Source organism: Chiloscyllium punctatum, chromosome 7 (assembly GCF_047496795.1).
Source record: "Chiloscyllium punctatum isolate Juve2018m chromosome 7, sChiPun1.3, whole genome shotgun sequence".
In the NCBI taxonomy this organism is placed as follows: Eukaryota; Metazoa; Chordata; class Chondrichthyes; order Orectolobiformes; family Hemiscylliidae; genus Chiloscyllium; species Chiloscyllium punctatum.
The window spans coordinates 33591962-33616373 of record NC_092745.1 but is presented as its reverse complement, the minus strand read 5'-3'; the positions used below and the strand labels follow the sequence as shown (position 1 = coordinate 33616373).

General features: G+C 45.9%; 1 gene segment (V, D, J or C); it reads left to right on the top strand.

Moving 5' to 3' along the window:
• The first annotated feature begins 9822 nt into the window (after positions 1–9822).
• LOC140479566 (Ig kappa chain V region Mem5-like) lies at positions 9823–22526 on the top strand. The segment is given in 4 exon segments: positions 9823–9894; positions 10081–10376; positions 10829–10862; positions 21649–22526. Coding segments are annotated over 4 exon segments (708 nt in total).
• Positions 22527–24412: the final 1886 nt, after the last annotated feature.

The window sequence follows — 24412 nt, the reverse complement described above, 5'->3', positions numbered from 1 at the left end:
CTTTGTAGCAACCTTGAACATGGATGAGGTCCCAGAGGACTGGAGAATTGCTAATGTTTAAGAAGGGTAGCCAGGATAATCCAGGTAACTATCAACCAATGAGCCTGATGTAGTGGTAGGGAAGCTGCTGGAGAAGATACTAAGGGGTAAGATCTATTTCCATTTGGAAGAAAATCGACTTATCAGTTGTAGGCAGCATGAATTTGTGCAGTGAATGTCATGTCTTACCAACTTTATCAAATTTTTTGAAGAAGTGATGAAGTTGATTGATGAGGGAAGGGCTGTGGATGTCATACACATGGATTTCAGGAATGCGTTTTATAAAGTTCCCCATGGTAGCCTGATAAAGAAATTAAAGTTGCATGGGATCCAGAGCGTACTCACTAGATGGATAGAGAACAGGCTGGACAACAGAAGGCAGACAGTAGTAGTGGAAGGAGTTTCTCAAAATGGAGAACAGGAATCTGTGCTTGTACCGCACTTGTTTTTGATATATATAAATGATCTGGAGGAAGGTATAGGTGGTCTGATTAACAAGTTTGCAGATGACACTCATATTGGTGGAGTATCAGATAGTGAAGGGGACTGTCAGAGAATGCAGCAGAATATAGATAGATTGGAGAGTTGGGCAGAGAAACGGACGGATGGAGTTCAAACCAGGCAAAGGCGATCTGATGAATTTTGGAAGATCCAAATCTGGAGTAAACTGTACTGTGAATGGAACGCCCTGGGAAAATTGATGCCCAGAGAGACCTGGGTGTTCAGGTCCATTGTAACCTGGAGGTGGCAACACAGGTCAATAGAGTGGTCAAGAAGGCATATGGCATACTTTCCTTCACCAGACGTGGTATTCAGTACAAGAGTTGGCAGGTCATATTAGAATTATATCGGTCTTTGGCTTGGCCACATTTGGAATAGTGCATACAGTTCTGGTTGCCACATGACCAGAAAGATGTGGATGCTTTGGAAAGGGTGCACAGGAGGTTCACCAGGTTTGCCTGGTATGGAGGGCACTAGCTATGAAGAGAGGTTTAGTGGATTAGGATTATTTTCATTAGAAAGTCGAACGTTGAGGGGGGATCTGATTGGGGTCTACAAAATCATGAGAAGTATAGACAGGGTGGAGAGCAAGAAGCTTTTTCCCAGAGTGGGGGACTCAATTACTCGGGGTCATGAGTTCAAGGTGAGAGTGGAAACATTTAAGGGAGATATGTGTGGAAAGTTCTTCACACAGAGGGTGATTGGTCCTGGAACACATTGCCAGTGGAGTGGTAGAGGCAGGCACAATAGCATCATTTAAGATATATCTAGATAGATACATGGATGGGCAGGGAGCAAAGGGAGACAGACCCTTGGAAAATTGATGACAGGTTTAGATGGAGGATATGGACCAGTGCAGGCTAGTAGGGCCGAAGGGCCAGTTCTTGTGCTGTAATTTTCGTTGCTCTTTGTTCTTTGAACTGAGGAAACTCAAAGGAACAGAGTGATCTTGGGGTGCTTCTCCACTGATCCCTGGATGTGGCAAGACAGGTTAACAGAGCAGTTATGAAGACACAGCGGACACTTGCCTTTGTCATTTCAGGTATTATCTATAAAAGCAGGAGGAGATGCTGCAGTTAAGCAGAACATTGGTTAGGCCACAGCTGGAGTACTGTGTGCTGTTCAGGTCACCACACTGTAGGAAGGAGGTGATCGCACTGGATGGGGTCCAGAGGGGAATCACCAGGATATTGTGTGGGATGGAACCTCTCAGTGATGAAGAGAAATTGAATCAGGTCGGGTTGTTTTCTTCAGAGCAGAGAAGGTGAGGGAGGACCTGATCGAGGTGTATAAGGTTATGAGGGGAATGGACAGGGTGGAGAGAAAGCAGCTGATCTCCTTCGTGGGAGGGTCAATAACAAGTTGGCTCACATTCAGTGTGAAAGAAAGGAGGTTTCAAGATGTTTTGAGCAAAGTGTTTTTTACCCAGAGTGTGGTGGGGATCTGGAATGCACAGCCTGGGAGGGTATTTGAGGAGGGAAACCTCACAAACTTTAAAAAATACTTGGGTGAGCAGTTGAAATATCATAACATCCAAGCTTTGGGCCTCATGTTCGAAAATGGGACTGGTGTAGGTTTAGTGTAGTTTGGCTGGTACACAGTTCATGGGCTGAAGGGCCTCTTCTGTACTGTGTAATTTTATGATTCTGTTGTGTGCAGTTTTGGTCTCTTTATCTGACGAAGGATGTTCTGGCTGTGGGGGGAGGGCAGCGAAGGTTTCCCAGACTGATTCCTGGGATGACAGCACTTAGATCTGATGAGAAACTGAATCAGTTAGGACTATATTCACTGGAATTTAGAAATTTGAGAGGAATCACATTGAAACCTTTAAAATCCTAACAGGACAAGACCGGAAAACACAGTAATTATGTTCCTGAGGACTGGAGAGTTCAGAACCAGGAATTACAGTTTAAAGAAAAGGGAAAGGCCATTTCAGACTGAGATGTGGAGACATTTCTTTAGCCAGACAGTGGGAAGCTAGTGGAATATTCTGTCACAGAAAGCAGTCGAGCCCAAAACATTAAATGTTTTCAAGAAGGCGACAGGGATTAAAGGTTATGGACTAAAGGGATTAAAGGTTATGGAGAAAAAGTGGGAACGGGGGACTAAGTTGGATGATCAGCCATGGTCATATTGACTGGCAGAGCTGACTCCAAGGGCTGAATGGCCTGCTCCTGCTCCTCGTTCCTTTGTTTCTATGTTTGACAGACTGTTCATAAACATGGAAACCTATGGAATTTTCGACTCACAGTGTCATCGAGTCCGATAGCACAGAGACAGGTCCTTTGGACCAAACTGGACTGTGCTGACCAAAATGTCCATCCACACTAACCCCATTTCCCTGCACTTGGCCCATATCCTTCAAATTACATACTATCTATGTATTTGTCCAAATGCCTTTTAAATGTTGTTAATGTACCCTCCTCAATCACTTCCACTGGCAGCTCATTCCATATAAATACCACCCTCTGTGTAAAAATGTTGCCCCTCAGGTTCCCAATAATTCTAACCTTCAACTGATGCCCTCTAGTCCTTGATTCCCCAACCCTGGGACAAAGACTGAGTGCATTCACCCTATCCATGTCTCTCAAGATCTTATACACTTCTAAAAGATTCCCCTTTAGTCTCCAACACTCTTAAGAAAAATGTCCTAGCTTGTCCAACCTCACCCAAAAACCCAGATGTTGAAACCTGGCAACGTCCATGTAAATTTATTCTGCACTCTTTCCAGTTTAATAATATCCTTCATATAACAAGGTGACCAAAACTGAACACAATACTCCAAGTGCAGCCTCACTAACGTCATGTAAAATTGAAACATAACTTCCCAACTTCTACACCCAGTACCCTGACTGATGACGGTCAGTGTGCCAAAAGCCTTCTTCACTGCCCTGTCTAACTGTGACTCAACTTTCAGAGAACTGTGCACCTGAACTCCGAGATCCCACTGTTCCACTACAGTCCTGAAGGCCTTACCATTCACCATGAAACTCCGATCTTGATTTACCTTTCCAAAATGCAAGACCTTGTACTTATCTACATTAAACTCAATTTATCATTTCTTTTCCCACTTCCACAGCTGATCAAGGTCCTGCTGCAATATCTGATAACCTTCCTCATTGTCCACAATACCAGCTATTGTAATGTCTTCTAAATCATTGATATTGATAACAAACAGTAATGGGCCCAGCATCAATCCTGAGGCACTCCACTAGACACAGGCCTCCAGTCTGACAAGTGTCCTTCCACTATGTCCCTCTGCTTTCTCCTATTCTCGCCAGTTAGAGAAAAGTATTTATCTTTGGTCAGGAATTAGTTTGGAGGGAGGAGACAGAGAGGAGGGATAATGTGTGTGCTCTCCAATGACTAAAATGTGGATAGTGGTGTCCTCAGGGAACTGGGCTGGAACCTCAGCATTTCACAATATTTCTAAATGACTTGGATGAAGGAATAGACAGCCATATATCCAAGACTGTTGATCACACTGAGTGAGGCAGTTTGGAGGAGGTTACAGAGATAGGGAGAGTGGAGGACAGGGAGGGACTTGAGAACAAGGATGAGAATTTGAAAATCGAGGTGTTGCTGGACCAGGAGCCAATGTAGGCACAGGGTGCAGGGGGTTGGGGAAATGGGATTTGGTGTGAGTTTGGTTATGGGCAGCAGAATTTGGGATGAGCTGAAGGTTACAGAGGGCAGTGGCTGTGATGTGTGCAAGCACAACATTGGTATGGTCATGTTTGGAGTCCCATGGACATGGCAGAGATTTTCAGTGGCCGATTATTGTGATGTGGAGGATATGGGGCTCAGATCAGCCTCAAAGATGAGGCCAAGTTTGTAAAGAGTCTGGTTGAGCAGCAGATAGTGCTCAGGGAGAGGGATGGGGTTTATACCAGGATCTGAAGGGGATGGCTTTGATCTTCCCAATGTGTTTCCCAGTGAGCCTGGCTCCTCAGTCCTGACTGCTCTTAGCTGCTGTGATTGTCACTGATTGGACACTTATTATTAGAGATTCTGACCACAGCAGAAAGCCCCAGTGTAAAAAATAACTGCAAAGACTGTCAGATCGCAAGGTTGAAACTTCACCAATAGAGGAAGTGAAAGAAGGAGCTCGGAGCAGCTGGACGTTTGTTACTGAGATGGGAGAAAACTGTGAACTGTCTGCGCTGCCTGGAATCTGACAGCACAGGAGGCTGGTTCTGGGATTTTTCTTTTCAGAAACAGCACAGTGATGGAAAAAAGGACAGTCACTCTCTCACAAACACACACGCCTGCACTCGGAGATCAGAAACAGAATCCAGCAGCAGCTCTGTCTCCAAGCTGTGAAACCTGCACAGAATTGTTCCCTCATTTAGTTTTTAACTGACAGAATAGACCAAGCAGGGGAGGCAACACAGTGGTGTGTACAGTCGGAAGGGAGTTGCCCTGGGAGTCCTCACCATTAACTATGGAACCCATGAAGCCTCATCATGACAGCAGGTCAAACATGGGGAAGGAAACCTCCTGCTGATTACCACATTGCACCGCCCTCCCCTCCAATCTCAATTGAGCAGTTAGTCCCCCTCCATGTTGAACAACACTTGCAGAGAGCACTAAGGGTGGGAATGATGCAGGATATACTCTGAGTCAGGGACTTCAAAGTCCACCATTAAGAGCTGCTCAGAAGCATCACTACTGAGCAAGGTGGTCAAATTCCACCTGATTCAGCTGCTCGACTGGACCTGGGACAGGTGGTGAGGGAACCAACAAGAGGGAAAAACAAACTCACTGTCACCCTCACCAATCTGTCTGCTGCTGGTGTATCTGTCCATAACAGTATCAGTAAGAGTGACCACCGCACAGTCCGTGTGGAGACAAAATCCCATCTTCACATTGAGATTACCTTGCATTTTGTTCGGTAAGAGATACAGGATGTCAGGAAGAACTTTGTTTTCAGCAGCAATTGGTAATGACTTGGAAATTAGTGCCCTTTCAGGTGAGGCAGGTGAAGACACTCAGTTATTACAATGACAGATTGGATGGGCTCTTGATGGAAATAAACCTGCAAGGCTCTGGGGGCTGAGGAGGGGAGGGGGTGGGACTGACTTGATTGTCCCATGAAATGACAGCATTTACACACTTAGTCTCACCTTTACACAAAGACTGGGAGAAACAGACAAACCAGTTCACAGAAGAGTGTTTTCTCAAGCAAAACACTCTTGAACCAACTCAGGGAACAGGCCAGACTAGATTAACGAGAAGAATAAATCAGCAAATCAATGGCAAGGGAATAGCGAACCAACAGTAATGGAACTGAACAGTATATTCAATAGCACAAACAACGAGAGGGGGAGGGATGAAGGACAGGAGGTCAGAGAGCATGCTGTAGGGGTCTGAAGGCTCTGCTGTCAATGGTGGGATGGAGGAAGCAACAATGGGCAGGGGACCAGAGACAGAAGGTGGAAGGGGGAGGGAGGGAATGTGAGTCTACAGCAGGACATTCGAGTGAGGGAGGAGGGAGGCTTTGGAGGCAATTGGCTGGCAGTGAGGTCAGATTCTGGAACAACTGTAGTTGTAAGACAGGGAAGGGACCACTCCATATCAGACAAGTTGGGGTTTATGGAATGTGGCTTCAGGAAGCTGGGAGAGGGCATTGAAATCATAGAATCAGGAGGTGGGACGAGCAGGAATTGGGTTTCTGTGGTCAAGAGGCTGAGGTAGTGCAGAGACGAACAATGTTGTTCAGATTGAAATAAGAGACCTACGTGATGGACAGGATGTGGGGTCTGCAGCTCATGTACTGGACAGTCCAGTGGGAAGGAGGCCCATGTTTACTGTTTATTGGTCCTATGGGAAGGTGCTCCATGTTTACATCATCATAGAGTCATAGAGGTTTACAGCATGGCAGCAAGCCCTTCAGCTCTACTCATCCATGTCGACCAAGTTTCCAAAACTGAAGTAGTCCCATCTGCATGTGTTTGGCCCAATCTTCTCTAAATCTTTCCTATCCATGTTCCTGTAAAAATGTCCTTGAAATGTAGTAATTGTACTCCCCTCTACCACTTCCTGTGTCAGCTTATTACATATACACACCAACCTCTGTGTGTGAAAAGGTTGTCTCTCAGGCCCCTTCTAATTCTTTCCCCTCTCAACTTAAACCTATTCCCTTTTGTACTGGACTCTCCTACCCTGGGGAAAAAAAAACTTTGGCTATTCACCTTATCTATGGCCCTAATGATTCTATAAACCTCTCTAAGGTCACCCCTCAATCTCCTGCATTCACTGGAAAAATCTCTTGGCCTATCCATCCTCACCATGTAATTCAAACTCACCAAACTTGGTAACATCCCTATTAATCTTTCTTTTATCCAAACCAGTATAATAACTTTCTTCCTATAGCAGAGTGAGCAGGAATGTACACAGTGTCCAAATGTGGCCTTACCAATGCCTTGTACAGCTGTAACATGATGTCCCAGTTCCTGTACTCACTGCTTTGACCAGTGAAGGTGCGCGTGCCAAATACCTTCTTCACCATCTGTCTACCTGTGACACCACTTTCAAGGAACTATGCACCTGGACCCCTTAGTTTCTCTGTTCAACAACACTCCCCATGGCTCTACCATTAATAGTGTAATTCCTGCCCTGGTTGGTCTTACCAAAATGCAACTCCTTGCATTTATCGAAATTAAGCTCCATCTGGATTTATTGACCCACTGGCCCAGTTGATGAAGATGACATTGCACTCTTAGATAACCTTCTTCCCTGTCCACGATGCCAACAATTTTAATGTCAGCGACAAACTTACTGACCACTCTTGCTATTTTCTCATCCAAATTGTTCATTTAAATGATGAACAACAGTGGATCCAGGATCGATTCATGTGGCAGACGGCTGGTCACTGGCCTCCAGTCTGAAGAACAACCCTCTCTCACCAGCCTCAGCCTCTTACCGTCGGGCCCATTTTAGTTACCTCTCCCTGGATCCTCTGTGACATAATCTTACTAAGCAGTCTACAATGGGGAACCTTGACTAAGGCCTTGCTGAAGTTCATGTCGACGATGTGTACTGATCTATCTTAATCTATCTATTTCTTCAAAAACTCAGCTGTCCACTTGTCTCCATTAGAAGGACAAGTGAATAGGAGGCCCACATTTACTGGTCTTCTTGGAGTATCCAGTCAGAAGGAGGTCCATGTTTACTGGTCTCCTTTGGACAGTCCATTAGGAAGGAGGCCAACATTTACTGGTCTTTAACGGAGGCTCAAGCAGGAACGATGTCCATGTTTACTGGTCTCTATTGGGAGCTTCAGTGGGAAGGAGGCCCATGTCTCTCCATGGGCACTCTCGTGAACTGACATCCATGTTTACTGGACTCTGTTGGAGAGTCCAGTGCATCGTGGACACCATGGTGGGTGTGGGGTTCAGTTCCTTTCTGTTGTAACTGTGTGATGGTCCAACCCTCATCCCAGTAAAACACCCTGACTCAGAGACTGATCATGGAAGGGGAAGGAGAGGGGAAGGGATTGGAACATGTTGTGAATGGACAGGATGGTTCAGTGGGTCAAAACCTGTCCTATCCCTCCAGCTCACACTGATGGCCTGAGAATCTCCTCTCTCTGCTGGGCCTTCATGGAATGAGGTTTGTGTCCAAACCAGTCCCCAGTGAGAAAAGGCCAACAGCACAAAACTGCCCTTCATTTAACAAGAATCTGTCCATCTTCCTGAGAGATACCAAAACCTGGTCAATGTGTAAATGGGGCTTTACTCCAGGAGAAGACATGCTTCTGGGGTCAAGGGTTAACATCCATTTGTGGGGCAGAGCAGAGAGGGAGATTTATCCTGAATTCAACTGTCACCACCTGGGATGATGTGAGAAAGAGAGAGAAGCGAGACAGAGAGAGAGAAATAGAGGTCGAGCGGGATGTGGAGAAGGAGGGAGAGACAGAGGGAGAAATAGAGAGGGGAAGATGACATTTGGAAGCTTTCAATTGAAGTGAGAGATGGAGCGAGTGATGGAGACAGTGAGAGATGGAGAAACATTATGAGACGGAGTGAGGAAGCGTGAGTGAGTTGGAGAGAGTGGCTATGAGACAGAGTGAGAGAGAGAGAATATGAGAGAGATTAACAGTGGGAGAGACAGATAGATGTAGAGAGATCAAAGTAGCAGATTTGAGACAGAAAGGGGAAAAGAGAGAGAGATAGAGAGGTCCTGATCACCACATTCTGGGAAGGATGTGATTGTACTTAAGAAGGGGCAGAGGAGATTTCCCAGGATGCTGCCTGGGATGGAGGGTCAGCTATGAGGAAAGATTGGAAAGTTTGGGGCTGTTTTCATTGGAGCATTGAAGGTTGAGAGGGGACCTGATAGAGAGCTATAAGATAATTGTTGGCAGTGATATGTGCATAGGAAGGCACTTTATATAAGAGTAAAGGACTCAATAACCAGGGACAGAGGTTGAAGGTAACACAGACATAGACATATAGAAACTTGGAGCAGGAGTAGGCCATTCAGCCCTTTGAGTCTTGTGTGTCATTCAGTATGATCCTCTCTCTCAATGCTATGTTCCTGCTTTCTCCCCATTTCCTTCATGCTGTTAAAATGCTAAACAACTATCTCTCTTTTTTTCTTGAATATATTCAGTTCCTTATCATCCACAGCCGTTTGTGGTAGAGAATTCATCAGGTTGACCATTCTCTGAGTTAAGAAATGTTTCCTCATCTCAGTCCTAAATGGTCTACCCCATATCTCCCTGAGACTGCGTCCCCTGGTTCCAGACTCCCCAACCAGGGGAAACCTCCTCCCTGCCCGGGCCTGTTAGAATTTTATATGTTTCAATCAGATCCCGTCTCATTCTCCTAAACTCGAGTGAGTCCAGGCCCAGTTGAGTTGCAGAGTGAGAGGAGAATTGAGGAGAAATGTTTTCACCCAGAGGGTGGTGGGAGTCTGGAACTCACTGCCTGAAAGGCTGGTTGAGTCACAAACTCTCGTGACATTGGATCAGTGTTTAGATATTCCCTTGTGATGCTGTAACCTCCAGGGTAATGGACCAAGAGCTGGAGGATGGGATTAGTAAAATCAGATGTTTGTTTCCAAGCACAGACGCAATGGGCCAAATGGCCTCATTCAGTGCTGTTCACATCAATGACTCTCTGAGACAAAGAGAAAGAGAGAAGAGGAAGTGTGAGGGGGTGACGTGGCTCTCCCTGCCTGATGCCATTTACATACTGAGGAACACCCAGTCAGACTCTCACAGGCTGCAGCTTTATAAAGCAGAGCCCAGTGAAGGGAGAGTTTATCAGGGACCAGACACAGGGACAGGAGCACACACCATGATTTCACACATCCAGCTGATCTGGCCCCTGGCATTCTGTATTGCAGGTACAAATCTCTCTCCTTCCACCTTGAATCTTTAGCTGCTCTCCATTTCTCTTCAATTCCACTGACTTGTGATTGAAGGGAAAATGCTGAAACCAGAAGAAAGCTCAGTCTCTCCAACAATCTCTCATTTAACAGGCTCTTTCTGTGACAGTTCTGACTTCACTGTGTTTCTTCCTGACCCCTCAGGTATCAGTGGGGACATCATCATGACCCAGTCTCCCCCGGCACTGTCAGTGAGACTGGGACAGACTGCAACCATCACCTGTACGGCCAGTCAATCTGTTAGCAAGTGGGTTAGCTGGTACCAGCAACGAGAAGGTCAGAAACCATCTCTCCTCATCTATGCTGCTACAACTCGATTCACAGGAGTCTCCGATCGATTCACCGGCAGTGGATCAGGGACCAGTTTCACCCTGACAATCAGCAACGTTCAGAATGAGGATGTTGCTGACTATTACTGTATGCAGTATGACAGCTACCCTTGACACAATGATACAGAGCCATACAAAAACCTCAAAGCACACAGAATCACCTCCTGTACTGACACATCCATAGTTATATAAAATGCATAATAATGGACACACAGTCCCACCGCCTGAACTGACATATCCCACAGTTAGATCTAAATGAAACTGAACAAATTACCCCATGCTGGAATGGTCACTGTCTGCTACACACTCCAGTTCCTGTGGTGTCTCAATGCTCACGAAAGACCTCAAGTTTCCCTCTTCCGCTCCATGGCCACATGTGAAGAACAGCTGCAAGGTTTAACAACGAAAAATAAAGTTCACAACCCAGAGGCAGAGACAGAAAGATACAAAAAGAGGGTGAGAGTGATCAACAGACTGGGAGATAGGGAGAGGTTGAGAGTGATGGGGGGAAGCAGAGAGCAGAGGTTTTTGTACAGCCTCTGCACTGGGAGCTCTCACTGTGGCTTACGTTCGGTAAAGGAACCAAGCTCAGACTGAGTAAGTAAATCTCAATCCTCTGTTAATAACCCTTTCAATACTGAAACTTTCTAAACCACAAATGCTGAATTGTTGAAGGTGTTAGTGGGGATCTGCAGTGAAAAAATGGTTGATTGAGGAGCCCTGTGTCTAACAGGGTGTCCAGCTGTAGTTCTGTAGTCGTATTGCCCCCTTTAAACAGCAAGATATAAGTCAGTCAGTTTTACTCACCGTGTGGAGGAGCTCTGTCCATTTGCAGCCTGTGGTCCCATTCCTGCAGCATGGAGTGAAATCAGTGAGTACCCTCCTGCCCGTCTCAGTGTGACAGACACGGGCAGAGTTTGATGTGAGCTCTGGCTCCCTGTCCCAGTCTCTGATCTCACTGACCTCAGCAGCAGCAGCAGCAGCAGCAGCAGCAGCAGCAGCAGCAGCAGCAACACAGTGAGACACCGAGCTCCCACCTCCCCCAGCTTTAACTCTGCTCAATCACACAATCACAGCGTTGTTACAGTGCACAAGGAGGCCGTTCCGCCCATTCTGTCTGTACTGGCTCTCTGAATGAGCAATTCACTGAGTGTCATTCTCCTGCCTTCTCCCTGTCACCCTGCACATTGTTCCTTTTCAAATAACATTCTCATTCCCTTTGGAATGTTTCAATTGAAGCTGCCTCCACCACACTCTCGGGCAGTGCATTCCACACCTTAACCACTCACTGGCTGAAAATGTTTTTCCCTCAGCTCACTTTTGCTTCTTTTACCAATTATTTTCAATCCATGGCCTCTCCCTCTCAATTCTTTCTCAGGTGGGAACATTTTCTCCTGGTTTACTCTGTTCAGACCCCTCCTGATTTTGAATTTCTTGATCAAATCTCCTCTCTGCCTTCTCTTCTCTGAGGAAGACAGTCCCAACTTCTTCAGTCTACCTTCATAACTAACGTCCCTCATCCTCAATGGGTCAGATAGCCCACTCCTGCTCCTATTTCTAATGTTCTTATTATCTTCTCTTCCTATGTGAGAGGCACACATCAGATTTCCACATAACACTCTGTGGCTGTACCTTCCCAGTCTTATTCCCAACATTCCATGCAGTCCCATCCTTACACAGTGATCCTGATTTAGAATTTATTACTCTCTCTCCCTCACTCTGAAACTGGATAAGAAGTTCTATTCCTTATTCTGGTGCTATCTATCTCTCCCAGGATTCTGTGCACCTCTGTGTTCCTCTCTGGTATGACCTCCTGGATCCCACAGGCCAGCCAAGTTAGTTTAAACCCTCTCCAACAGCACTAGTAAATCACCCCAAAGGAGCTCAGTCCCAGATCTGTTCAGGAGCTATCCATCTGGTCTGTACATGTCCATCTCCCCCCAAAGCCAGTCCCAGTGTTAAAATAATCAAAAGCTCTTCCTCCTGGACTGTCTTTTCAGTTCCACCGTCACCTGTGCTATCCTCCTCTTTCTAGTCTCAGTTGCGTGGGGCACTGGGGGTAATCTTGGAGATGGAGAAGAAAGTGCGGACTGCAGATGCTGTAGATCAGAGCTGATAATGTGTTGCTGGAAAAGTGCAGCAGGTCAGGCAGCATCCAAGGAGCAGGAGAATCGATGTTTTGGGCATTCCTGAAGAAGGGCACATGCCCGAAACGTCGATTCTCCTGCTCCTGTAATCTTGGAGATTCCTACTTTTGAGCTCCTGCTGCTAATTCCCTCTGGAACTCCCTACATTCTGACTGCAGGACCACATCCCTTTTCTCCTTCTGTCACTGGGACTGATGTGGACCACCACTGCTGCCTCAGGGTGCTCTGCCCTCAGGGTGCTCTGCAGCTGCTCTTTGACATCCTTGACCCTGGGATGACAACACATCATCCTGGATTCCCATCTTCAGCTGCAGAAACACCTATCGATTGCCCTCACTCTTGAATCTCCTCTCACTATCGCTCTTCCAGTCTTCGTTGTGCCCCCCGCAGCCCCCCACCCTGTACAACTGAGCCCCCCATGGTGCCAGGGACTTGGCTCTGGCTGCACTCCCCAGGTGAACCATCATTCTGATCAGGATTCCAAACTGAATCCTGGTTGGAGAGTGGGATGCACTCACGGGATTCCTATACAAGCTGCCTGGTCCTGTTGGACTGTCTGCCGCTCCCCCATTCCCTCTCTCCCTGTATACTCTGAAGCTGCAGAGTGACCACAACTAGAAACATGCTCTCCACGGAGCTCTCAGCCTCACGGACTCTCCGCACTGACACCAGCTGCTGCTCAAGCTCCGAAACCCGGAGCTCCAACTGCTGTCACTGACCACACTTCCTGTGCTTATGGTATTCCAGGAAGCAGGACAAGCAGTTCCGTCATGCAACCTGATGCACACTCTCACCACTCCCTGATTATCTTTTGTCAAAGTACTTTTGAGAAACAGCAACAGCAGCGCTCACAATCCAGTACTTTCAATGTCCATAGAATCATAGAATTCCTGCAGTATGGAACCAGGCCATTTGGTCCAACTGACCCTCCGAACAGTAACCAACCCAGACCCAATCCCCTACCTTTTTAACCTACATTTACTCCTGACTAATGTACCTGACCTACACTATGGGCAATTTAGCATGGCCAATTCAACTAACCTGCACAGCTTTGGACTGTGGGAGGAAACCAGAGCACCCAGAGGAAACCCACGCAGTCACAGGGAGAATGTGCAAACTCCACACAGACAGTCGCCCGAGGCTAGAATCAAACCTGGGTCCATAGCGCTGTGAGATAGCAGGGCTAACCACTAAGTGACCGTACTTACAGTTTTCCAGGGTTTCAAGGAACCTCTACATAAACCCAAAATACTTAAGATATAGGAGCAGAATTGGGCCAGTCAGAATAGAGTCTGCTTGGCCATTTTATCTTGTGTGATGTGTTCCTCAACCCCATTCTCCTGCATTCTCCTTTTAACTTTTGATCTCCTTACTGATCAAGAACGTATCTGTCTCTGTTTTAAATACTCTCAACATCTTGGCCTCCATAGACCTCTGTGACAATGAGTTCTGCAGATTCACCACCCTCTGGCTGAAGAAATGCCTCCTTATCTCAGTTCTGACAGATCATTCTTCACTCTGAGGCTGTGCCTTCGGGCCCTAGTTTCTTCTACTCATGGAAACACCTTCTCCATGTTCTCCAGGCCTCTCAATATTCTGTAGTTTCAATAAGATTCCCCCCTCATCTTTCTAAACACAATTGTATCCAGATCCAGAATCCTCAACCACCCTTTATATGACACCCCCTTCATTCCCAGGATCATTCTTATTCTTTCTCACTTTTTGCTCTGGACCCTCTCCAATGACAGCACATCATTCCTTAATAAGGAGTCCAAAATTCCAAATGTGTTCTGATTAGAGACTTATACAAACTCAGCAGTACACCTATGATGTTAAAGTTAATGCTAACATTGTAATTGCCTTTCAAACTGCCAATGGTGAACCTGCTCGTTAACCTTCAGAGAAATCTGAGCAAGGACTCCCAATTCTCTTTGTGCTTCAGATTTCTGAAATCTTTCCTCACTTAGAAAACAGTCTGTGCCTCTATTCTTCCCACTAAAGTATCTAGCCTCACAAGTTCCCGCATTGTACTCCACCTGCCACTTCTTTGCACATTCTCCTAGCCTGACCAAGTCCTTCTGCAATCTCCCCCACTTCCTCAACTCCTCCTGTCCTTTCACCAAGTTTTGTGTCAGCTACAAACATATGAAAAATATCTTCAGTTCCTTATCCAGATTGTTAATAGATAAAGTGAATAGTTGTGGTTCCATCACAGATCCCTGCGGATCACCACAAAGCACCAACTGCCATCCAGAAAAAAATCCCTTTGTCCCTACTCTCGCCTTTGTGCCGGTCAACCATCCTCTACCCACCGCAACATGGGCTCTGATTTGACTTAGCAGTCTCCTTTATTGTACCCTGTCAAAGGCCTTGTGGAAATCCAAATGGATCACATCCACTGGCTCTCCTTTGTCTAACTCACTTGTTACCTCCTCAAAGATTTCTAACAGATTTGTCAGGCATGCCTCCCTTTGATGAAGCTGTGCTGACTCAGCCCAATTTTACCAGGCTGCAATTTTACCAGGCTTAAGGGTGAGATTCCATATACCTGCAATCTCACCCTTAAGTAGATCTCTAAAATCTTACCAATGACCGAGGTCAGGCTAACCAGCGTATAATGTCCCATCTCTGCCTCCCTCCTTTCTTAAACAGGGATGTTACATTCACTATTTTCCAGTCTTCTGGGACCACCCCTGACTCCAGTGATTTCTGAAAGATCACAGCCAATGGCCCTACAATTACTTTAGCTATCTCCATCAGAACTCTGGGGTGTAGTCCATCGGGTCTGAATGATTTATCCACCTTCAGACCTTTCAGCTGCCTCAACCCCTCCACCTTAGTGCTGCCCTCTCCATTCACTTCTGCTCCCAACTCTCTTGAAGGTCAGGTGTGCAGGTTGATATTTTAGTATCATGGTTAGCCCCAGGTGAGGTCCCAGAAGACTGGAGGATAGCGAAGACTGTGCCATTGTTCAAAAAGGGCTGCAAAACAAAAGCCTGGGAATTATACGCTTCACATTTGTGGTGGGTAAGTTGTTTGATAAGATAAGATACACATGCATTTGGAAAGAGTGGATTCGATTAGGAGTTGTCAGCATGACTTTGTGAATGGGAGAATATGCCTCACAAATTTGTTCAGGTACTTTGATGAATTGACCAGGAAGGTTGATGAGGGCAGGATTGTAGACGTGGTCTATATGGATTTCAGTGAGGCCTTTGATAAGGTTCCACATGGTAGGCTGTTATGGAAGGTTAGATTGCATGGAATTCAAGGTGACCTGACAAATTGGATACACGATTGGCTTGGTGGTAGAAAGCACAGGGTAATAGGGGAAGGATCCTTATTGTACTGGAGGCCTGAGACTAGTGGAGTGCCTCAGGGGTCAGTGCTGGGCCCATTGCTGTTTGTTATCTATATCAATGTTTTGGATGAGAATGTACCTCACTAACTCATGGTTAGTGAGTTTGCTGATGACACTCAAATAAGCAGCATCGTGGACAGTGCAGACAGTTATCAGAAATTGCAAAGAGGACCTTGCTCAGCTGGGGAAGTGGGCCGAGAAATGACAAATAGAGTTTAAATGTGAGGTCTTGTATTTTGGAAATTTAAAGCAAGGTAGGAGTTTCATGGTGAATGATAGGGCCTTAAGGAACATAGTGGAACAGAGGGTCCTTAGAATTCAGGTAAGCAATTCTCTGAAAATGGAGTCACAGTAAATAGAGCAGAGAAGAGAGCTTTTTCTGTAGTGCCCTTCATCAGTCAGAGCATTGACTACAGACGTTGGGAAGTTATGTTGCAGTTATACAGGACATTGGTGAAGCCACACTTGGAATATTGTGTTCAGTTTTGGTCACCTTGTTACAGGAAGAATGTTATTAAACTGGAAAGAGTGCAGAAGAAATTTGCAAGGATGTTGCCAGGATTCAATGGTTTGGGTAAAAGGGAGAGTACTTTTTTCTTTAGAGTGTAGGAGACTGAGGGAGGACCTCATAAGTTCATGAGAGGCATGGATAGGGTGAATTCACTCAGTCTTTTCCCCAGGGTTTGCGAATATGGACTAGAGCGCATCAGTTTAAGGTCAGAGGGGAAAGAATAAAAGGGAATCTGAGGGGCAACCTTTTTACACAGAGGGTTGTTCGCATTTGGAATGAGCTGCCAGTGGAAGTGGTTGAGGTGGGTACATTAATAACATTTAAAAGGCATTTGGACAAATACAGGAAAGGAAAGGATTCAGAAGGATCAGGGCCAAGTGTAGAATTAACGTAAATGGACATTTTGGTTGGCATGGACCAGTTTGGTCCAAATGGCCTGTCTCCATGCTGTCGGACTCTATGACTCTATGGCATTGTCATGGACCAGACCAGACCCTTCGAAACATTTTGAGAATGCAGTCCAGACCTTACCTTTCAAATTGTGTTAAGCAAATGTAACCTGGATATTCCAGGATTGATAGAACTGGCCAAACCACTCAGCTTGAAGGGAAAGAGAATTTATTTACACACAATCAAAAGAAAACAGAATTTAGAATAACTTAACTATTTGAAAACCCAACTGACGAGAAAATGCAACTTGACAAAGAGCTGTTCCAATTTGCTGCAACAGCCTTGGTAAAAAGGTAAATATAAACTGTGTGCAGTTCTGGTCGCCTCACTTTAGGAAAGATGTGGAAGCTTTGGAGAGGGTGCAGAGAAGATTTACCAGGATGTTGCCTGGAATGGAGAGTAGGTCGTACGAGGATAGGTTGAGAGTTCTCGGCCTTTTCTCGTTGGAACGGCGAAGGATGAGGGGTGACTTGATAGAGGTTTATAAGATGATCAGAGGAATAGATAGAGTAGACAGTCTGAAACTTTTTCCCCGGGTACAACAGAGTGTTACAAGGGGACATAAATTTAAGGTGAAGGGTGGAAGGTATAGGGGAGATGTTAGGGGTGGGTTCTTTACCCAGAGAGTGGTGGGGGCATGGAATGCGCTGCCCGTGGGAGTGGGAGAGTCAGATTCATTGACGACCTTTAAGTGGCATTTGGATAGGTACATGGATGGGTGCTTAATCTAGGATAGAAGTTCGGCACAACATCGTGGGCTGAAGGGCCTGTTCTGTGCTGTATTGTTATATGTTCTATAAACACAGAGGTTCTTACAGTGGAATTTCAGACAGTGAATCCACTGGAAAATATTGAATTGGGGAACCTTTCTCACCAGCAGTTTTCTTTATCCAGGTGCTTCTAACCAACTATTTGTCAAAAACAGCAAACTGGAAGAACTGGCCACTCTCCTTTTATTGGGCAATTGTTTCATATAAAACCTAAAAGCCTTTTCCCTGACTGTTGCCTTAGGCAGTATCTGTTAGCCATGAGCAAAGTCCCTAACCCAGACAAATTGGAACATCTGATTTTACAACCCCTCTTGAAAAAAATCCAAGGACAACTCAACCTTGTAAAATGAGCAGCATTGTCACACCACTGTGAAAGCTGATTTAAATCACTGATGCACTTCTTCCACCATTTCTTTGTTCCCCATTACTATTTCTGCCTTTTCCAGTGGTACAATTTCTATTATTGACTCCTTCTTGCCTTTCATATTTCTAAAGAAAACCTCTTGCAATATTCTTTTATGTTACTAGCTCGCTTACCTTATATTTTATTTACACACTCACCCTTACTTTTTTTTTAGTTACTCGCTGCTGTTTTTAAAGGCTTCCCAATCATCTGGCTTCCTAATAATCTCCAACACATTGCATGTTTTTTCTTTTGCTTTTATGCTGACCCTGACTTCCCTCATCAGCCACGGTTGCCTTGGCCTCCACTCAGTATCTTTCTTCTTCCTTGAGTTGAATTCCTGCTCTGCCTCCCAAATTACCCCCAGAAACTCCTGCCATTGCTGCTCCATTGTCTCCTATGCTCATCTTCGCTTCTTATCAACTCTGGCCAGCCCCACTCTCATGTCTTTGTAGTTACCTTAAGTTAATTGCATTTCCAGTACAACTGACTCCAGATTCTCTGTCACAAACTGCAAGGTGAATTCTGTCATATTACGTTCAATGCCCCCAAGGGATTCCTTCACCCTACGTTCCCTAATCAGGTCTTCTTCATTAGACATCACCCAATCCAGAATTGCCTGTTCCATAGTGAACTCTACCACAAGCTGCTCCAAAAACCATCTCGTAGACATTCCATTAATTCCTTCCCTTGACATCCCCAAACAAATTAATTTTCCAGTCTACCTCCATATTGAAGTCTTTTATGACTATTGTAGCAGGGCCTTTATTACATCCTTCTCTATCTCCTGATTTATTTTCTTCCTCATATCCTGACTACTGCTGGGGAGGGGGGCTTTGCAAAGTTCTCATCATGCTCTTTCTCCCTTGCAACTCCCCAACTCTACCCACACAGATTGAATGCATTCCAACTCTAAATCCCTTCTTGTGATTGATCTTATTTCATTTCTTCCCAATACGGTAACCCCACCCCCATCTGCCCATCAGCATGTCCTGTCAATTAGATGTGCATCCTTGAGGATTTCATTCCCAGCCCTCAACCCCTTACAGCCACATCTCTGTGATACTCAAAACATCCTACCTGCCAATTCCAATCTGCGCTACAAGCTCATTTACCACATTTCAGATACTCCCTGCATTCAGGTGCAACACCCTCAGTCCTGCATTGACTGCCCTCCTTTTCTTGTTGTCCCCTTGTGCACTCTGCCTGAAATTAATTTTCTGACCTTTTCCATAATCTATGTCCTATTAATTATTCTGGGAACTTTATTAACCTTTCCTGAGCCCTGCGTCACTTTAATGATTTTAAAGTCCTTGGGAACCTCAATTTGTGGCATCACTCTGTCTACCTTATTCCGAATGCTTCATGTGTTATCATACAAAGACTTTAAGTTATTTCTACTGTCAAGTTCCCCTGCACTTCTGTCTTGCCTTGTTACAATATGACATTCACAAATTCTGATCCTTCGTTTTCTTTTCTCGTAACAATCAAACCCATCACTCACCACGAATCCCACCTTCTCCTGTGCCTTTCATTTTCTCACGTTCTGTGCAAGTGAACCTGTTTTCTTTCTCTTTGGGTTGACTTCAGGTCAATATTAATCCCTGAAACATCACTGAACATGCTTATAATCTCATTTACGATTGCGCGATATTGCTGTGTACAAATTATGTTTTCTGCATTAAACAGTGACCAGTGTTCAGACAAGTCCCTCACTCTCTGTAAGTGCTTTGGGAGACCCTGACATACAAGTCTCTCTTTTGATGCACTGGGAGCCTTTCAGATATCAGAGATGCCATTCCATGGCTCTATTAGACAGACAGCAGGACTGTTTCCCCTGGTGTCCTGGTCAATATTGATTCCCGAATTAGCATCACTAAAAACCTGATCCTCGACTCATTGTCACCCAGCTCTCTGGGATCTTGCTGAGCACAGTCTGCTGGAAAGAGCCACTGCGACATCCTTAGGTGGAGGCAGGTGCAACATAAATGCAAGTCTTTCTTTGAGGTTGGAGTCTCCTGAACCTGACCCTTGCCCATTGGATGCACGCTTCCATCTTCCAGGGAACATGGGATCATTAAGATCAATGACACTGTCTGATCCAGGACACTGAGATTCTTTGCAGCCTCACCTTTGACCTTACCCCAGTGCTGAGCTGGAAGATTTGAATCAAAATCTCGAACCTTCTACATGGACACCCAATGTGACTCCTTCCTGAAGTGTGCTGATCCAACTCTGCTCCAGTGTTCTTAGATAAAGTTCTCCCGAGCTGTGAGTGATCGGAGGTTTGTTAAAGAGGTGTCAAACTCCACCCCACATACCAACTCTTGCTCCATAGCTCTGGAGGCTTTGGTGTTTCAAGTGAATATCCAAGTGTTTTTTCAATGTGATGAGGGTTTCTGCCGCTCTCACCCTTTCAGCCTGATCCCACCAGCCACTGGGTGAAAACAATTACTCCTCAACTCCCCTCTAACCCTGCCCCCAATTCATTTCAATCTCTCCCCATGGTTATTGCCCTCTCTGCTGGTGGAAATCAGTCCTTCCTACACACTCTATCCAGGCCCCTCATCATTTTACACACCTCGATCAAATCTCCCCTCAGCCTCTTGCATTCCAAAGAAACCAGTCCTAGCCAAACCAATCATTCCTCAAAGCTAATACTCCTCATTCCTGACAAAATCCTCCACTGTCCCCATCTCTAGGGAGATCACATCCTTCCTGCAATGTGGTGACCAGAACTGCATGCAGTTCTCTCACTGTGCTCTAACTGGGCTTCATTTGAGGTCAGAAGTCACACTACACCAGGTTATAGTCTAACAGGCTTATTTCAAATCTCAAGCTTTCAGAGCACTGTTCCTTCAGCACTGAAGTCACTTCACCTGAAGAAGGAGCAGCGTTTCAAGAGCTTGTGATTTTAACTAAACCTGTTGGACTGTAACCTGGTGTTATGTGACCCCTGAACATGTCCACCCCATTCGACACCAGAGCCTCCACATCATATCGATAGTTTCACATCTTTGCTGAGACTCTCTCTTTGGGATGCCACTCTTACTCTTTTGGGAAAAGATTCTGAATGATCTCTGTCTCTGTCTCATCCTTGGAGGCCTCCCACTGCCCTGTCACTGATCTCCCATCAAGTCGATCGTTCCAGTACACTTTTACCAAATTACCACACAGTTTGGTAAAATGGGTTGTTCCCAAATGAAAACTTTTACACTTGCTCCATGGTTCTCCATTTCCATCCTTATTCTCAATCTCACTGAGTTCCGATCACTGTCACTAAAATGCTCCCACATTGCTAGCCCTTCCAGCTGCCCACATTCATTCCTTAAATGATGGTCCAGGACTGTCCCTTCTTTCTGCTACGTCACCATCATCTTCTCGGGGACAGTTAGGGATGAGCAGCAACTGGCTCTGCCAGTGCCGTACATGTCCCAAAAATCAATTTTTAAAATGCCAGAGCTTTTGTCAGGTATGCTAGGTACTGGATACAAATTCTGGATTCGTGGTGCTGGAAGAGGACAGCAGCTTTTGCCCGAAACGTCGCTTTCGAAGCTACTTGGATGCTGCCTGAACTGCTGTGCTCTTCCAGTACCACTAATCCAGAATCTGGTTTCCAGCATCTGCAGTCATTGTTTTTACCGACTGGATACAAATGTTCAAATGTTTTACCAGTTACTGTTCAGAGAGTTGAAGTACCTTCAAAAGGCAGGGATTAAAATTGTTTCTCTTGTCTTTCAGGCCGTGACAACTCTCAGCCCAATCTGACCCTGCTGCCCCCCTCCCCGGAGCAGGTCAATGCCAAGGGCACTGCCACCCTGGTGTGCCTTGCCAATCACTTCTATCCCGATGAGCTGGAGGTGCAGTGGAAGAAGGATGGTGCAGTCATTTCGGACGGGATTCAGACCAGCAACTACCTGCGAGCTTCAGACAGCACCTACAGTGTCAGCAGCCTGCTGACCCTCTCTGGGTCTGACTGGGAGTCCAACGCTCGCTTCTCCTGTGCCCTCACCCACGTGACCCTCCCCTCTCCCCTCAGCAAGAGCATCAGGAGATCAGAATGTGTGTAGAGTGTTAGAGACAGTCCACAGAGGAGACGCAACTTTAAATGGAACAGGGCTGAGCTGGCAGGACAAAGGTCATTGTCAGCACTGAATTTCAACTCTCTTCTTTCTCAGAACTGGCTTGGAGACACTTCTGAGCTTCAGTGGTTAAGGCAGGTCATTGGGATAGTGTAGAGAAAACTTTACTCTTTATGTAGCCCCATGCTTTCCCTGACCTGGATGTGTTTGATGGGGACAGTGTTAACTTGCGATGTCAAGTAAAACCTCTCGAAGATTCTAAAGCCTGTCAGCTGTGCAAAAACAATGTGAACCTCAGAAATCTCTGTTTCAGTAAAACAGACCTCCTTCCTGCTCAGCCGCCAGTTCCAATTTAAGGTTTTGTCACTGTTTAAAGGGACAGGATTCTCATGTTATTGAGAAAATCTCCACAAGTGTTTTCCTCAAGCTCCATTGTGGCTGTGAATTTGTGTAGCTTCGTCTCTCTGGGCTGTTAATTGCTGACTGTTTTCGGTCAATGTCAATTTGGAAAAGGGAATAAAGATGAAGATGATTCAGTCTCTGTCTCGTGTCTGCTTTGGAAATGGCCAGAGCTGAGTCCTCAGGGAAAGCTGTGTGAAGTGTTAACCTCCACCCTCAAGGCCTGGAGAATGAGGGGGAGAATAGAGGGAGCAATGGGGTCCCTCGAGCAGGAGGGCAATGCTACCATTGTGTCCAGAAGGGGCGCTTTCAGCAGGAATGCACAACCTCAAGGAAATCTTTCCCAATAAATGGGGAAAAGAAGGAAGGCAGGAAGGGAGAATGGTGAACACAATAATCTGATGGAAATTCCCCATCAACGCTCACCCATCCCTTAGACACAGCAAGATCACAAGCCAAGAAATTCAAATCAACTGTTAGGGAGCCAGAGCCACTGGGACCCCTATATTGATGAATATGACAAGCAGGACCTTGTTACTCAGAATAACAATTGCATAATAACAATTTGGGAAATAAATATTCCATAAATTAGACCTGGGTTTTCTTTACTCTTCAAATGAAATGAAATTGTCCTGGGCGTCCCTGGGGTCAGATTGAGAATGTTCAGTCCAGGGGGAGTCTGGGAGTCACGGCTGGGGAGGACAGTCAATGATAAACTGGTTCCACTTTCTGCTGTCATACTCTGTAGCCCCTGGGCCATCTCAGTGAGGATCATCCAGGGCTCAGGGTGGATTCCAGAGCAGCTCATTGTCCTGACTGTTGTGTTTTTCAGTCCAAATGTGGCTCCGGCAATCTCACTCCATGACTCAGTATCAGTGGGAACACATGGGGCTGAAATTTTATCCAAACAGACCCTCACACAGCGGGGAGGCTGCTGGTGGCTCACAAACCCCTTGGACTCAGTCCCAGATTCCACCGTGGCTCTTTCATTCAAACACAACATTAACACACTGACACCACATACAGAGGGCAATCCTGAGATGGGGCAAGTTTGGTTCTTGATTCCAATGTGAGGACATGGGTGTGAAATGTCCAGTCTGAAACTGGGGGGGCGGGGGGGGGCACTTTATAATGAAGAATAGAAACTGATGTCAGAATAAAGTCAGGTGTTGATGGGAGTGAGGAATATCTCAGTGATCTGTCTCCAGAATCCACAGACTGCACACATCCTTCTGTCAGACCCTGAAGGCTGAGGAATAGCTCCTTGACATCCAACATTTCTCCAACTTTCCCAGAAAAGGTGAAATATTTTCTGTGTCAGTGATTCCCTGGAACAGGATATTTTTAAAAGGGCTGTGGGAAGGGAACTGTTGACTCTCAATGACAAAGCCAATGGAAGGATGTGGAGCTGGCACTGTGAAATGTTCGGGCTCAGAGGATGATACCAGAAGCAATTCAATGTTGTCACTCTCTCCTTTGCAATGGCTAAACTGGTAATAATTGGTTTTCCCTCACAATTTGCTCTCTTGTATTCAATCCACGTGCCTTTCTTGCTTTGCTTCTTTTGACTTGAGTCTGTGGGTAGCTCCATCAAAACCCAATTTCCTCACTCTCATCTAGGCCCCTGAAGAGATTAGAGACAAAACAAACTGCAAATGCTGGAATCCAAGGTTGACAAGCAGGAGGCTGGGAGAACACTGCAAGACTGGCAGCATCAGGAGGTGGAGAAGTCAACATTTTGGCTGTAACCCTTCTTCAGGAATAGGTGGGGGAAAGATGGGGGAGCTGCCGATAAAGGCAGTGGTGGGGGCAGGGTGGTAAAATGGGAATAGGTGAAGATAAGTAGAGGGTACTACCTGATTGGTTGATGGGAGGGATGAATACAAATTAATCTCTCCCATCGAATAATCAGGTCATACACTCTACCATTCTCAACCTATCCCCACCTCAACACCCGGCTCCGCCCCATTCCCTTTATCCCCTTTTCCAGTCTTTCCTCATCACCCAGCCCACTCATTCCAGGG